The sequence below is a fragment of the Plecotus auritus genome (assembly GCF_963455305.1).
Source record: "Plecotus auritus genome assembly, chromosome: 10".
Lineage (NCBI taxonomy): Eukaryota > Metazoa > Chordata > Mammalia > Chiroptera > Vespertilionidae > Plecotus > Plecotus auritus.
Window position 1 is genome coordinate 27,712,610 of NC_137785.1, and position 16,973 is coordinate 27,729,582.

Sequence of the window (16,973 nt, forward strand, 5' to 3'; positions counted from 1 at the left end):
ACAGACCCATTTGCTTTTCTTTCCTATCCTGTTTCCCATCTTAGTCCTTTGGTTCTGTTTCTAGGTGTTTCATCCCTTCTTTACTTGGGCTATTGCATTCTTAATCTTCAAGAGCTGGAATGTTCTTTCTTAGAGCATCTCGTTGATTTATAACAGAGAATCACACTCATTTCTTCTGCATGACATCTAGCGGTGTGGCAGCCAAGGCCCCACAAGTTCAAGTTTGGGTCCATGTTCAATGCCACAACCTTCCCTGTGATCCAGCTTTTTTTCTCCCAACAAAACCATCCTCAGGCTCCTGAGGAATCTCAGGGGCTCGCCAAGGACAGGTCAGCTGCCTCTGCCACAATCACCAGGGAAGAAGAGGGGCACAGAGAAAATATACGTGCTACAAACTGTGTGTTCTACAGATAGTTTCTATATTGTTTTTAGAACAAAGCCGTCCAAGTGTTATTTTTATTTTAGAGAAGAAAAAGAAACACATTTCAGCAAACTGAATGGACTTTTGTGTCTGGCTGTAAACGTTTTCTTTTGCTGTACCTGAAGTTAAAATATCAGGATCCAGGTTCCAAGTCCTTTTCAAACCCACGGAGCCAATTGGGACGGGGACGGGGACGGGGACGGGGACGGGGACAGGGGCGGGACGGGGACGGGGACGGGGACGGGGACGGGGGCGGGGCGGGGACGGGGACGAGGGCGGGGCGGGGCGGGGCGGGGCGGGGGGAGTGCGGGGGGAACGTTCGTGGTCGGAACCCGCCGCCGCGGCGTCGCGCCGCGCCGGGCTGCACTTGAGCACCGGACTTGGGGTGCGAGAGCAGCTGCGGTTCCGGTTCCGACCCGGCGGGAGGAGGAGGAGCGGGAAACCGCGCTGGCAGAGGTAGAGCCCTTGCCCCGCAGCCCGCCCCGGCGTCTCCTCGAGTTCCCCCAGACCCGCAGACATCCGCCGGCCCGCGGCTGCTCGGGCTACTGGCTCCGCGTCCCAGCCCCTCCCCCTTCCTCCTGCGACCCGGCTGATTGTCCTCTGCTTGACCGCAGGTGCCTGTCACGTGGAGGGACTCTGCCCTTCGCGGGGTGCTCGCGGGCAGGGTCCCTCCCCAGGCAGTGGTCCCGAAGAATGTTGGAATTAGTGGAGTCCACGTTTAGCCATTGTTAGAGGAAAACTTGATCTGTTGTGTCTAAAATTCACTCCTGTTCTCATTGGGCCTGCAGGAATCATCCTAGAACTACCTTGAGCAGGTATTAAACAGAGCAATATGTAAGTGCCAGGTGTTTTGAAGGCCTTGTGAACAGGCAACTTTCCGAAGAGAGGGGAGACTTTTAAAAGGAGGTGATATTGAGCCCGGCTTTGAAGGATGAATAGGAGTTTGCCCAAAAGGGAAATGATGAGAACTTAAAATGTGGGAACAGGAATCACCTGTTTGGGAAGTTGTTGATTCCCTCAAGAGGGGAGATGTTTGTGGTTGGGGGTTAGGCATAGACTGATCAAGCGGGGACAAAGCTGGGCCTAGGAGCACAGGCGTTCTCAGTGGGTTTCAAGGGGCCCTAGGAGGTTCCTGCGGTGAAACATGGCGGTCTAGTGATCTTTCCATAGTCTCTGCTGTGGTTGTTGTAAAATGAGGCTTCGTTGCTCGCACCCCATATCCCAGAACCCGTCTTCAGGGCAGACTGAATTGGTGAATTAAACTGTGGGCCTGGGATAGCAGGCTTCCTGCCTCCAGGTGGCATTTTAAAAATAGTATTTTACTTGCTAATATGGATGGGGGTTTAAGTGTGTGTTTTTCCCTTTTGGTTTTTTTATTTGAATGTAGTGCTCATGAATGCAATGTGAATGTCTGTTACTTAAAAATACAACATTGAAAACAACCTCCCCCAAACCGCAGGCTTTGTGTTGAAGCAAATGTCCTCCACAACTTCACTCTCCCACCCCACACCTTCATCAGGCCGCAGACAACAGGAAGTTCTGGGCTCTGCTTTAAACTCGGGGTCAGAGGGGTGAGGGGTTGGGGTGATATTAATCAGTCAGGTGCCATTTCATTCATTTTGAAACTAGCCATCTTCATTTGAATGCAAGTATCATTCTTATCAGGTAATTTTTGTCATGCAGCTCCATGGTGAGGATGGTGCAGCCACTTGCTCACCCCTTGGTGTGTGCCAGGTCATTCCCACAGAACTCTGTGTGCAGGTCTTGTTATTAGTCTATCTATAGATGGAGCATTGAAGGCTTAGACAGGTGAAGAAAACTAAGAAGAAAGGAGGATGTTCCTCCTGTGTCTGTGTTGACTGAAATCTGACCTCTTAACCAAAGGATGTGAACTTCCTGGTGTTGAGTGAGGGTTCTGAGAAGTCCATGTGCCCCAGTGGTCTGACTGGAGAATCTGGATGGTTAGAACACCCAGTGGTCTCTGTGCTGGGTCTCTGGATGGGCTTCTGCCTCGCAGAGGAATCTAAGAACAACACGTCCTCTGGGAAAAGGCCGTCCTGGCTCACCAGAGTGCAGGTTTCTGTGCTTTGCCATCAGTGCACGGCTGTCTAAGGTTGGTTAGGGTACTAAGAGCAGTTTTATGAAGTTTGTTCATTGAAACAGAGAAAACCCATGGTCAACTTGCACCTACTTGGTGGTAGCTGTGCCTCTAGGGGTGGAGAGCCTCATGACTAAAGGAGGCCGTGTGGTTGTAAGGTGGACCTCTCTTCCTGGGGTCCAGAAAGGTCTGGACCTGGAGTGTCCAGGACACAGATATCTTCCCTGAACCAATTTTTTTTTTGCTTGTTCAAAGCAGTCCCCAATCCCCATCACTTTGAAGATTTTAGCTCTGTATTGTAAGAATTATGATGGAGTGTTTCAGGGTCCCATACCTGCGGGACATAAAAGCTATTTTTAAACGGTGGTGGCCCCATGCTCCTAATGTTTGGTGACAGAATAAATTAATGCAACCTCTCTGGAGGCTACTCTGGCAATATTTACCCAAATTAAAGTTAAATTTTCTTGTGAGGCTCATGGGGAGCACCGGGTAGGGTCACTTGTCAGCATCTGCTCCACAAACACCCAGATATGACCACAATTACAATTGGCACCTAAGTCTCCACTGCATGTTTGCTTGCTGGCTCCCTCATCCTGAGCTCTAGCTCTATTGCTCCTCCTAGGAGGGCCTGCCTGCAGGAGCACTCTGCTTAGAGACCAGGACTGTGTCTGCCTGGCTCATGCCTGTCCCCATGCAGAACCCAACTAGGTATTGCCACCTCCCAGACACTCAAGGGATTTGAAGGCAGGCGATGCAGGGTGGGGGGCATCCAGGTCTCTTGCTGCCACAGATGCGTGGTCTAATTGGTGCTCAGCATTAGCAAACCATGTATTTGAACTGCTTTTGTCAAAACTTACGTTTTAATTGTCTGCATGGACCTTTTATGAACCAGTAGCTTTAATTGAAAGAAGAATGCTGTTGCGCAGGCCAGATGGCTCAGGTGGTTCTAGCGTCGTCCCGTACACCACGAAGGTTGCAGGTTTGATGCCTGGTCAGGGCACATACCTAGGTTGTGGGTTCCATTCCAGGTCAGGGTGTGTTTTGGAGGCAACTGATCGATGTTTCTCTTTCCTCTTTCTCTAAAGTCAATAAAAAACATATCCTTGGGTGAGGATTAAAAAGAAAAAAGAAGAATGCTGTTATCTCATTTTTATTTACTTCTATCATTTTGAGAAGTTAAAGAGCTATATAGACAGTTACAAACACCCTGTCCAGAGCACATTTTTTATTTCTTTTTTGTATAAAAGAAAAACATAATGCTGAAGTTGAAGTATCTCCATTTAAAAAAATAATAAATGACATTTAGTAGACTTTTAAAGTCTGATTACAAAAGTCATACATGCTAATTGTAGAAAGGGTGGAGAAAGTTGAGAAGCACTAAGAAGAAAACAAAGGTCACCTGTAGCCCTGCAACCTTGTGACCACCTGGGTGTTTACTTTGAATCTTCTTTTTAATTCTGACCCTTGGCAGTATTGGGGGAGCCTCTCCCAGATAGCTTGTCCCACCCACAGTGGAGCTATGGCCCCAACACCCCACGCGTATATGCCCTGATTTCCTCAGCCCTCTTCTGGACCACTTGGTTTAGTTCCAGTTTTTCAATATTATATATAACACCGCAGTGAACATCCCATATGTGCATCTTCATGTTCATCTCTGATTATTTTCTTAGGATACATTTTTAAGTACAACCATGGAATAAAGGACCCACGTTTTCTATTTTCATGTCTCATTTTTAAGTGATTGGGAAGTGCCCTTTGGGATGGATGAGTCAATGCCATGGGCGTCACCTACACTGGGACAGCCCTGCAAGGTGAGACACCGTTGAGTGAATATGTGATGTCCTCTCTCCCCATCACTGACACTCCTCCATCCCTGAGGCCTCACCACTTAGGGTATGACAGACACATGGCATCAGCCAAGTCTGGGTTTGGAACACAGCTTCAGGCCTATTAATTTGTGGCCTGTTTCCCTTGGAGTTGTTGCTGTGACTGATCACTGCATTCATTCACAGCCCACAGCACATTTACAGCCTTAACCTATGCCCCAGGCCAGGGAGGGTCAGGTGGGTCAGCCCTGTTTTCCATCTCAAGCTGACTTCCCCCTTCCCCAGCCTAGGGAAGCTCCTAGTGCCCAGGGCAGTGGTCGGCAAACCTCGGCTCGAGAGGCACGTGCGGCTCTTTGGCCCCTTGAGTGTGGCTCTTCCACAAAATACTACGGCCTGGGCGAGTCTATTTTGAAGAAGTGGCATTAGGAGTTTAAGTTTAAAAAATTTGGCTCTCAAAAGAAATTTCAATCGTTGTACTGTTGATATTTGGCTCTGTTGACTAATGAGTTTGCCGACCACTGCCCCAGGGGAATGAGGCAGAGATGGGAGGTGTCTGTTCCCTTTGTAGATTCTCTTTGTTTTAGTCCCCCTCTACCCAAGCAAATAGAGATGAATTTGCTAGAAGTGAGAAAAGGAAACATGTTAAAGCTGCCCTGGTTTGCTTTCGCTGGCTTTCTTTCTGAAACTGGCGTATCTCATATGTTTATCACACTTCTTGTCTCTGGTCAAGCCTAGCTGTTTTCTTACAATATGTGAGGTTTCTTTATAGTAACAGAAATCCAGGGTATAGAACTAGATGTGAAACCGCCTCTGAATCTTGTGTGGAGGGCAGAGTACAGAGAAGTCCTAGGGTACTCTCTGGCTTTTTCTTTCTATTTTTGTATGTTAATCCTCACCCAAGGATATTCTTTCAATTGATTTTTAGAGAGAGTGGAAGGGAGGGAGAGAGACAGAAAGAGAGAAACAGGGATGTGAGAGAGACACATCAGTTGGTTGCAAGAGCCCTAACTGGGGCTGAGGATGGAGCCTGCAACCCAGGTACATGCCCTTGACCAGAACTGAACCTGTGACCCTTCACTCCTCAAGCCAATACTCTAAGCACTGAACCAAATTGGCTAGGGCCACTCTCTGGTTTTTAATAAATGGCCTCTTTCATCTGGAAACAGTATGGGCAAGTGTATTTGGAACTGAACTTCGTTAAAGGTCCTGAAGCCTTAAGGAATATTTGCACAGAACCTGGGAGCAGTCAGCCAGAGCTGAGAGGCCTCCGCATGAAGCCCCTCTGGGCAGTGAGGGGTGTCTCTGAGGTGTGGAGTTTCCTCCCACTTGGTCAGGCTGGGAGACTATCTTACCAGGAGCCAGGGGCTGCTGGAGAAGCCAGCAAGGAGGCTGATAGGCACAGGCCATTTCACATACTGAGGGTGTCAGTACAAAGCATAGCTCGGCTCAGCCATGCTTATTGTTGTGGAGTTCGTTTTGTTAGGTAATTATAAAGTACTAGTGGCCCAGTGCACGAAATTTGTGCACATTAAAAGAGGATTAATTAAAAGGAAATAATTCAATATTGCTATTTGCCCTTTCTCTATAATAGAAGTGTCAGAGATGAAAGAAAATTAGTAAAATGTATATGAAAACCTTCCTCCTGTCAGAGTCTGGGGTGCACCATGGGACCCAGAGTCAAGTCCCCACTCACCCACATGCACCTCAAAATCGCATGCAACCCAGACCCAGCCGGCCCCCGCCCCCATTGGGCTAGATCCAGACCTGGCCAGTCCCACCCTTGTCAAGCCCTGCCGGGCAGGGGATATAGCCTCAGGTCCTCTGGCCCAGCGCCAGGATGGGGGGTGGGGGGCCGTGGCCTGAGGTCTCCCAGCCCAGACCGGGGTGGGGAACGTGCCTTGAGGTCCCCCATCAAGCCCCGCCAGGTGGGGGACATGGCCTGAGGTCCTCTGTCAAACCCCGCTGGGTGGGGAGCACGGCCTGAGGTCCCCTGTCAAGCCCCGCCAGCCAGAGGGGTGCAGCCTCAGGTCCCCTGGCCCAGTGCTGGGGCGGGGGGTGCAGCCTGAGGTCCCCTGGCCTGGTGTTGGGTGGGGGTCGTGGCCTGAAGTCCCCTGTCAAGCCCCACCTGGTTGGGGGCGCAGCCTGAGGTCTCCCGGCCTGGTGCCAAGGCAGGAGGCGTGGCCTGAGGTCTCCTGTCAAGCCCTGCTGGGTGGGGGGCGTGGCCTGAGGTCCCCATCAAGTCCCGTTGGGTGGAGGGTGCGGTCTTGAGGTCCCCAGGCCTGGTGCTGTGGTGGGGGGTGCGTCCTGAGTTCCCCCAACCCAGCACTGGGGGTGCATCTTGAGGTCTCCTGTCAAGCCCCGCTGGGCAGGGGGCACAGCCTGAGGTCCCCTGTCAAGCCCCACCTGGTGGGGGGCATGGCCTGAGGTGCCCCAGCCTGGAGCTGGGGCGGGGGATGCAGCCTGAGGTCCCCAGTCAAGCCCCACGGGGGTGGGGGAGGGCATAGCCTCAGGTCCCTGCTGATTGCTCGTTAAGGCTCCTTATGGGAACTTGGCTTCAGCTGTGGGTGCAGCCATCTTTGTGACGGAGTGATGGTCAATTAGCATATTCCCTCTTTATTAGAGAGGACTAGAGGCCGGATGCACAAAATTTGTGCAAGAGTAGGCCTTCCTCCCCCCGGCTGCTAGCCCCTGGCTTCCCTCTGGCACCCAGGACCCGGGCTTCGCTCTGGCCCCGGCTTCGTCTCGTCCGGAATGACGTCCGGAAGGACATCTGGTCTAATTAGCATATTACCCTTTTATTATTATAGATTGTGTAGAATCTGTTTGTTAAGTTAAGAACAGAGAACAAAACTGTTTCATACATACATATAACAAACAATGGCACATTCCTTTTCCCTGAGTAACAAGTTAATGACAGAGAGAGAAAAGTGTGGTTCTGTCAGGAAGAACGAGCTGAGCACGGAAGAAACAGATCCCTCCAAGCAGCACTATGTGGGAAGGTTGTGGAAGACCATAGAGAGGACTCTGAGGGAGGCGGTGCCAGCCTTGGGACAACCTGGGCACCTCCTGCTGGGCAGGGCCACCTGCTGGGTGATTCCTGACCTTCCTAGATTTTCAGGGCCTGTGGGAAGGGGGCGGGGGTGAGATTTACAGCTTTTGTTCTATAATGTTACTGGATGGCCCATTGGAAGGCATCGTGTCAGCCCCTGGCATTCAGAAGCACCCTTGGGGTTTCCTGTGCCTGCCCCACTCTTCAGGAAAAACTCAGCTAGTCCACGCCTCAGCTCCCTATCCTGGGTGCTGCTCTGATCCAGTGCCACAGTTGAAGCCAAGAGGGGAACAGAGGCCAGAAGGTGCTTGGGGAGGGCGGAACAGAGACACTTTTTAGCTCCAGAGGCTATAATGGGAGGAGTGACTCCTGAAGGAGCTGTGAAATTGGGGCTTTCAAACCAGGGCAAATGGTTATTAACCTTAATAGGCTGCACTGGCACTGGGAAGGACCCATTTTCATTACACTGGTAGTAAGGAGCGTAGGACAGCGGGTGAGCTCCTGACCTCTTGAACTGAGCTAAACTTCCATTACAAACTGCCATCAGTGCACAAGCAATTGGAAAGCTCACTCACAGGACTGCCGCTGTGGGGAAGTGTCCTACAGCGGAACGCGAGCCGGTCAGACAGGCTCTTGAAGGCTGCGCTTTGGACTGACTAGGGCCCTTCCCAGGTCTCTTTTCTCTCCGGCTCCACAGAACTCTAATTGAAAGTCAGCTGGTCACAGCCCCTTCCAGCGACTTCTCACTTCTTGCTGACCATTTTGGTCATTTTTTAGTAGTTATGTTTTGGGAGAGAGAGGGAAGAATTACGTTTCAGCTAAAAAAAAAACACAACAAAACAAAAAACAGACTTAACACACATGAACTTTATTTAAGACCTTGTTCATCACCAAGTTCCTAAATGTTCACCGTTTTGAGAGGAGAATCAAGCCCTGAGTCTGTGTGGGGATTCTTGGAGTCCTCTGACCTCGGCTGCTGATGGAGAGGACATTTGCTTAGTGGCCCTTGGTACTTATCCCTCTTAGCTAGTCTTTTTTTCCAGGCTCAGATTTTTAAAAACCATTTTTCAGAATTTACCTTAAGTATGTGGGAGTTCAGAATGAGCCACCCCAAGATGTGCCTCATTGGTACATGGATTATTTTGAGCTAAAGGCAACTCAGACCCTGTGGGCTCAAGAAAACCTCCCCCCTCCCCCTTAACTATCTAAAGGACTTTAATTTCCTAATTGCCCATAAGAAGGTATTTTCAGAGATAGCGTTTCTTGACCTGCCTATATGACAGGGCAAACTTCTAATTACTGCCCTCTGCTCTTCTTACTCTCCTGCAGTGACCTTCCTCTCCTCTGAAGCCCGCAGCTGCCTTACCTCATCCCTAGCTCAGAATGCCCTATACACCCTATTAACGCTTTCTCTCTTTGAACCTCTTCTGTAGGTGGGGTCTCTGACTTGCTCATGTATGTGGGGCTCCCATGCACATGCCATTAAATTTGATTTTCCCTTTTCAGTCTCTCTTGTTGGTTGGATTATCAGTCTAGCCAAAGAGCCAGAGGAGGGAAAGGGGAATTTTTCCTCTTCCCCACAAGTGCATTGGGTTCTATGTGCTTCTCCTCAGTTTTGCCTAGTTTAGTTCATTGTTTTCAAATCTTGTGTATTTTTGAAACCCTTAAACTAATGAGATTAAATGTTGACTATTTAAATTCCAAAGGTAGTGTATTGTGAGAGTCACTGTTTCCTACTTAGGATGTTATCTTATGATGGAAAGTTAGGCCCACGTGGTCTGGTTGGGTATCTTAAATCTCTGGGTGAGTTAGGACGGGCTCGGGCACAATAACGTGTGCTGCTCTCTCTTCCTCTTCCAGCCCCGCCCCAGGGAAGCCAAGGTGATGTTTGTCGATGCAGCAGTGCCACCCCGCGTGGTGATGACCTTCCGGCGCCTGGTATGTGCACTGGCCTCCCGCCAGCTGGCTCCCATAAGACATGGAGGAAGCCGCCCTCTGCACGTGGCCCTTGCAGCTCGCTCTGACAAGAGCGCCCCAGTGTTCACCCGCGCCCTGGCCTTTGGAGACAGAGTTGCCCTCGTTGACCAGCATGGCCTCCACACGTACAAGGACCTTTACTGCCGCAGCCTCCGCCTGTCCCAGGAGATCTGCCGGCTCCTTGAGTGTGCCAGCCAAGACCTGCAGGAGGAGAGGATCTCTTTTATGTGCTCCAATGACGTCTCCTACGTGGTTGCACAGTGGGCCTCATGGATGAGCGGCGGCATCGCCGTCCCTCTCTTCAGGAAGCACCCGCAGGCCGACCTAGAGTACTTCATCCAGGACTCCCGGAGCTCTGTGGTCCTTGCTGGACAGGAGTACGTGGAGCTCCTGAGTCCAGTGGTCAGGAAGCTAGGGGTCCCACTCCTGCCTCTCCCACCTGCAGTCTACAATGGGGCAGCTGAGGAGCACGGGGTGGGGGAGTTGCCGGAACGAGACTGGAGAGACCGGGGTGCCATGATCATCTATACCAGCGGGACCACAGGGAGGCCCAAGGGTGTCCTGAGCACCCATCACAACATCAGGGCTGTGGTGAGTGCTTTGTGGGCCACCACTATTGGGAGGGGTCAGGCAATTGTGGACACAGTTATGGCATGGCCAGTGGGGATGGTATGGTGTTCATGTACTTTTCTGTAGGGCATTCATAGCTGTCACCATCGCACCACCATTTCTTGTGTGTTATTTTTGTGTTCTGTAGCCTTAGTTACCATCTTTGCAAAACTCCCCAGCCATGTTATCTATCTGTAATTTATACCTTTCTTCCTTCCACAAAACTCTTCAATGCACAATAAAGACAATTGCACAGTAGGAGAAATAAAATAAAACAGAAGCTCAAACCACAAGAGGAAGGAGATCAATGCCATTGAGTCTAGGCTAACTCAGTCCCCTAAGTCAGTGGTAAACTGAATCCAGGCTGGCTGCAAGGGAGCACGATTGATATATCACCTAGACCTCCTAGAGGAGATGTCCTTTTCACCTGGAGAGCCGTCTCTTGACTTGTATTTCTAAGGGGAGTGATTATCTCGCATGCGTTTGCACATAGTGGTCACGAGATATGCAGGACAGTGTGCTCAGTGGTGACTTCAGGTGATTCAAATGGACGAGTCTCACACTGCTTCTCAGTGAAAGCTGAGGATATGCCTGGAACACCCAGCTCTGGGTTCCTTCACGGCCGAGCTGAGGATGGTGCTGGAAGTGCCAGGGAGCTCAGACAGCTGTCAGAGGTTGGGCAGCTGGATACAACACTGGCCTCTGGTGAGGCCCCAAGTCCCAGGGCCTGTCAGAGCTGAAATTATTGCACCTCTGACTGCCCCAGAGTAGGGGGTGGGGTGGGAAGCCACCAAGAGTGCAACTCTGAGCACCTGGGAGGAAGTCACCAAAAATGTTTGCAGAGGCCTTGGGGCACCAAATCGGAGACCCTTTCATAATGACTAAAGCCCCTGACTGTGTGACTGTTCAACACAGGTAACCAAGTAAACCACAGACCCTCAGTCAGACCCCCATCATTTCGTTATCATCTCCTGTAGATGCCATTAAGGGTGCAGTGACAAAGAATGAGCTTTCTCTCCCCACTCCTCCTCTCAGCTGGGGAAGCCCCCTCTGCGTTCCTCCACCTGCATAGTGGCGTCCCTCCTGTCTGAGGCTGTGCTGTTGTCTTGCAGGTGACGGGGCTGGTCCACAAGTGGGCGTGGACTAAAGATGATGTGATCCTTCATGTCCTCCCCCTGCATCATGTCCATGGCGTGGTCAACAAGCTGCTCTGTCCACTCTGGGTGGGAGCCACCTGTGTGATGCTCCCGGAGTTCAGTGCCCAGCTGGTAAGTGGGGGACAAGCTCTCACCGTGGCCAAATTGGGCACCTGAGGACCAGGCACCTTCCTCTGGTGTAAACTTTGCCAGCAGTTCAAGTTTTCTGTTGCTACCATAACAAATGATCCCAATGTGGGGGTTTATAACAGCCCAAGTTTATCATCTTACCGCCTGAAAGTCAGTGTCCAGAATGAGTCTTATGGAGCTAAAATCAAGGGGTCAGCAGGGTTGATTCCATCTGGAGACTCCAGCGGAGAATCTCTTCTTGCCTCTTCCAGTTTCTAGAGGCACCACAGTCCTGTGTCACTTCAGTCTCTGCTTCTGTGGTCACCTCTCCCTCTCTTCTAAGGATCCTCTGATCACAGTGGGCCCACCCAGCTACAGGGCCACCTCCTCATCTCAAGATCCTTAGTTTAATCACATCTGCAAAGTCCCTTCTGCAACATGAGGTACCACATCCCTAGAGATGAGGACATTTTGGAGCCTTTCTTGAGCCAATTTCACTGGCTTTCAGCAGTTCTGGAGCAGATGGTTCAGCTGCGGGCTCTTTATTAGTTTCCTTGATTGTCCCCTTTTCCACACACTGTTCCTTCTGAACATGCTGTGAGGTCACAGGGGAGGGGACATGTGGTGTGGCCATGTGGAGAAGGAAGTGGGAGCGGAGCCCTCACTACTGAGCAGAGCAGAGCCGAGCCATGAAGGACACTGCTTTGAAGGGCAAAGGACTGGGATCTGACCTGCCGCTTGACACTTGTGACCTGTGTGCAGCTCCCCTGGAGCCTTTCACACCCTGTCCTGAGGGCCCGGGCACAGCTCTGGGGTGGAGGCTGGCAGGCAGGGCTCTGGGACTCCCTCCCCTCCTTCAGCCTTTGAGCTTGCCTTCATCTTTTTGTGTTGTATTTTTCAGCTGCAGGACTCTTAATAGTTTACATGGTTTTACAGAAAGTCTGCAGCTTAAATATGCCCTTCAGAGCACGGTGCTGAGGCACTGTTTGCCTTCAAGCATAAAGACCTACCTGTGGCCTCTTAGCCCAGGGGTCAGGCCACTTCCTCCACACGCCCCCTTCATTGTGGGCCTCTGCCTGAGGGCCCTTCCAAGCCTGTGATTCTCAGCACTGCTCGCTCCAGTCCAACGACCGCAGCACTGAAGGGAAGTATGGGGGCGAGGAGTAGGCATCATCCGAAGCCGTTGTCTGCTTAGTAAGGGCAGGTGGGGATGGCAACAGGCGATGTGAGAAAAAGCTCACCTCAGGCAGGGGAAGCTTCACCTGACTGTCTGGGAGGCTTGTGCACAAGCATGCACCAGTACTTTGGGCTCTCCAAGACCCCCTAATTCTCCATCCACTTGGAGGACCTCCCCCGGACCAAGAGCGCACGGGAAGCCTCCTCCTTGTGTAAATTACTGAGCGCTGCTCCCCCAGCACAGCCCACTCTGCTCCACCGAGGTTTCTCAGGAGCCAGAGCTGTGCTTGTGGGTTGTCTGTCCACACTCCAGTGCTGGTTGATTATAGGGGCAAAGGAGGGAGAGCTGAGTCTCCAGAATCCCTGTAAGCAGAGGGAGAGCAGGTCCACCCTGACTCGGAGCCCCAGAAAGCCCGGATCAGGAACCTAGCAGCCCAGCCCGTCACTGACGGACTTCTCAAGTGGACTTGCCAGAGTCCTCATTTCCTAGTTCTGCTTCGGGAGCAACGTGAGTGCCCAGTAGGCCTGGCAAAGATGTGTCGGGCTGGCACAGCAGTGGAAAACACAAAAATCGAGGAGGCCGTTTCTTCCCCAAACAGAGACCCTGGAATGAGAAGGAAAAAAACAGGAAGGAAGCATGGCTGGCCTTCCTCCTGGCTGTGCCAGGCCTTGTCCCCTTCTCTTCTCTCCCATCCCCGCCATTTTGCTCCAGCTGCATTGGCTGCCCTGCTGTCCATACACTCCACCCACCCACCTCAGTCAGCACTCTGCCTACCCTCGGTTTGCTCACCTCTCCGTAAGTCTTTGCCCATGCGTCACTCAACAAGGCCCTGGTCACTCTAATCATCACTGCAGCTGTCCTTCCTCCCCCGCCCCCCTGGCCCCGCCCCCGCACCATCCTGGCCCTGCCTCTGCAATTTATCATAGCACTTACCACCTTGAAGCCCCTAGAATCATCTCTCTCCTCCTAGAAGGTCCACCCCAAGGTCATAAGTTTGCCTTCAGTTCACGGTGTGTCCCCAGGGCCTAGAGCATTGGAGGGCCAGAGTATAAGTGAACAGATGGGTGAATAGATGGTTATCAACATGATACATGGGCTCCTGGGCTTCTCACTTCCCCACTGGTTGTGTGGACCATGAGGACATGCTGCTAGGTGGCAGATTCATACCCCTTTACAAACTTTCTTGCTTTATTTCAGTACTAGAGGCCCGGTGCACAAAATTCATGCACTGGGGCGGGGTGGGGGTGCGGTCCCTCAGCCCAGCCTGCACCCTCTTGCAGTCCAGGAGCCCTCGGGGGTTGTCCAACTGATGGCATAGACCAGCAGTCAGACATCCTTAGCACTGCTGTGGAGGCGGGAGAGGCTCCCGCCACTGCTGCTGCGCTCACCAGCTGTGAGCCCGTCTTCTGGCTGAGCGGCATGCCCCCTGTGGGAGCGTACTGACCACTGGGGGGCAACTCCTGCATTGAGCATCTGCCCCCTGGTGGTCAGTGCGCATCATAGTGAACGGTCGTTCCACTGTTCAGTCGATTTGCATATTAGCCTTTTATTATTTAGGATCATGACTGGCTGGATTTGTCCATCAGGTATATGGGGAGAAAGTCCCTTAAATCACTTAGGGGAGAGGTTATTTGTTTGATGAAATTTTACTGTATCAACTCCTCTGAAATCAGAGCATAAATAGATACAATGTAACATGATCGTCTACTTAAAATCCATTACCAGAGTCCCTTAAAGCAATAAACTTCTCTGCAAAGCTCTGGGTTGTGCACGTTCATAAAGGCCAGGACAGTAGGACTCGGCCTCTTGTGCTCATGGTCTATAGCCTATGGCCATGGATAGTGTGATGCATGGATGTGGGAGATTTCACATGGAAACATGACAAAGAGCCTCATCCTTGGCGAGCGGGAAGCCCCACCGGCCATCCTTGATGTTCCTTCCACCCTCTGAAGAGGTCTGTAGTTTAAAGCTTGATGGGATTGATTTTGTTGAATACATACCTGCATAGCTTAGATGTTGTGAAAATGAGAATACATTTTGGACAAGTAAGCACTCAGCAGGGAAAAAACCTACAGGGTTTTCTTATCTGTTCCCAGAGCTCCAGGTTTGGTGTATTCTTTGGCTTCTTGGGCACTCTCCCATCTCTCCACTAGGGGCCTGGAATCGAATGGGTGCCTTAACCACCGAGCAGGAAGGGCCATTGTCTGTCATTAGGATGCTCCTTTCTCCTGTTGAGGTGCTGGGATGAGAGGCCATCAGGGGAACTCACAAGAAGGGTCAAATCTCAGACCTTTGTGGTTCTTTGCCCTAACTTGGAATTTCTCAAAACTGTGCAGCAGAGCTAAATATCGAAACAAGTTTGATAAAAGATTGCAACCCTGAGTTTCAGAATTTTGTGAATTTAGACATTTATATTAGTAAAATCCTTTTACTAAATATTGGGGTTTTATTTAAGCTTGTATTTAAGCAGTGGTGTGGGGTGACCAGAAACCTATAGTGGTGTTTAAGGCATAGATCCCAGGATCCTCAGGTCATCCTGCTTAACAGTGGGGTGACAGGCTGTCACGTCCTGCGAGCCTGACTGATGAGGTGACAGTGACTTGGAGGACAGGCGGAAAGATGGATGGGCAAACTGCCTGATGTCACCCCTGAAGAACAAAGTCTGGCTGTTGATGAGCTGTCCAGAGTCTCAATCGATTTCTTGTCTCAGATGACTTGGCTCTGGCCGACTTCCTCAGGATCCAGCAGCAGGAGCACTAAATCAGGGATGGACCTTGGGGCTGGCGCTCCCTCCTCTGTTGACCTGCTGGGTACCTGCTCAAGGGCAGGGCTGTGCCAAGGCTGGGGAAGCTACCAGTGCATTCTGTTGAGGCCAGCACCCCTGCCTAGGACACCATTTCCTATGGTTAAACATGCTGACCTGTGGCCCCAGACAAAGTTCATTCTGTGCTCTGAGAAACTGGATCTTGTTGAAACGGGGTTCAGGCAGTGTGTGTATCAAGGTGCAGAGAGAGTTTGGGGGAGAGAAGCAAAGAACCTTATGCTACACTGGCCCCATAAATCCCGTCACAGTGTGGGGGTACTTCTGGGCAGGGGTGCTCACTCTCAGATATGCTCCACAGTGTGGGGTCACTAGGGCAGGAGGTGCTCACACCTCATATCTGCTCTACAGTGTGGGGATCACTAGGGCAGGGGTGCTTACACTCAGATCTGCTCCACAGTGTGGGGTCACTAGGATAGGGGGTGCTCACACCTCAGATCTGCTCCACAGTGTGGGGTCACTAGGATAGGGGGTGCTCACACTCAGATCTGCTCCACAGTGTGGGGTCAGTAGGATAGGGGGTGCTCACACTCAGATCTGCTCCACAGTGTGGGGTCAGTAGGATAGGGGGTGCTTATACCTCAGATCTGCTCCACAGTGTGGGGTCACTAGGATAGGGGGTGCTCACACTCAGATCAGCTCCACAGTGTGGGGTCACTAGGATAGGGGGTGCTTATACTCAGATCTGCTCCACAGTGTGGGGTCAGTAGGATAGGGGGTGCTTATACTCAGATCTGCTCCACAGTGTGGGGTCACTAGGATAGGGGGTGCTCACACTCAGATCTGCTCCACAGTGTGGGGTCACTAGGATAGGGGGTGCTCACACTCAGATCTGCTCCACAGTGTGGGGTCACTAGGATAGGGGGTGCTCACATCTCTGATCTGCTCCACAGTGTGGGGTCAGTAGGCAGGGGTGCTCACACCTCAGATCTGCTTCCTAGTAGTGGTCACTAGGACAGGGGGTGCTCATAGGTCTTAGGAGCCAGCGGGCAGCTATTTGCCTATCTCCGGTCTTTCATTATGGAGTGTCCTTGTTGCCAGATTTTAGCCAGAGCACCTTAAAAACAGAACAAGAACCCCTTCCTGTGTGTGTAGAGTTACCAAAAATTGGGTGATGGCTTCAAATGTGAGGGTCGTTGCTTTAAGCTGGTTAAGTGTTGCAGTTTCTCACCTGCAGTCAATCCTGTCCTTGCTTTTGCTCAGCATGGCAGTACTGCCGGTTGGGATCTGACCCCAGGTTTCCAGTCCTGCCTGCATAGCAGGGTCACCTTGGGGAGATGCTGAGTAAAAGAGTGGCCTGGAGCCCTCACATTTGATGCCTGGCAGTACTTGGACTACCTGCAGCCTGATTTGGAAACTGCTCTTTGGTCTGCTATGACAGCTTGCATCTGAGCAGGTAGAAGTGTTTTCACAAGTGAAATGCAGGGTCTAGAAAGGGATCCCCCAGAGCTATGGTTTTTAAGTTATGAATGTATTAAAGTACAGCAGCTGCCCTCTTTATTGACTTGGGTGAATCTAAAAATGGCGAGGCCTTTCCAGTAGTGCGGTTCTCAGGTGGATGTCCCGGTGCCAGGATCAGATGTCTGCATGGAGACCATGGGACCAGTTAACACCCTTCATTGGCCGACGGTGCTCCATCCTTCCTTTAGTCTCCTGTGGGAAGCCTGGGCAGGACCGTGTGCGTGGCCCGTGGAGGAGGCCTGGCCAGGACCACTGATCCCGAGAGTGGA

At 51.5% G+C, this 16,973-nt stretch overlaps 1 protein-coding gene across 3 annotated transcripts in view; it reads left to right on the forward strand.

Moving 5' to 3' along the window:
* Nucleotides 1–800: 800 nt before the first annotated feature.
* The window catches only part of ACSF3 (acyl-CoA synthetase family member 3), a 78,069-nt gene continuing 61,896 nt past the window's right edge, over nucleotides 801–16,973 (forward strand). The window contains exons 1-3 of one of the 3 annotated variants that reach the window (XM_080643846.1): nucleotides 801–877; nucleotides 9,255–9,332; nucleotides 11,093–11,248. In XM_080643846.1, coding sequence (XP_080499972.1) covers nucleotides 9,279–9,332; nucleotides 11,093–11,248 — 210 coding nt within the window. In that variant the 5' untranslated portion in view covers nucleotides 801–877; nucleotides 9,255–9,278. Of the gene's footprint in view, nucleotides 1,237–9,254; nucleotides 9,963–11,092; nucleotides 11,249–16,973 lie in introns of all 3 variants that reach the window. The other 2 variants (XM_080643844.1, XM_080643845.1) reach the window with 2 other exon arrangements.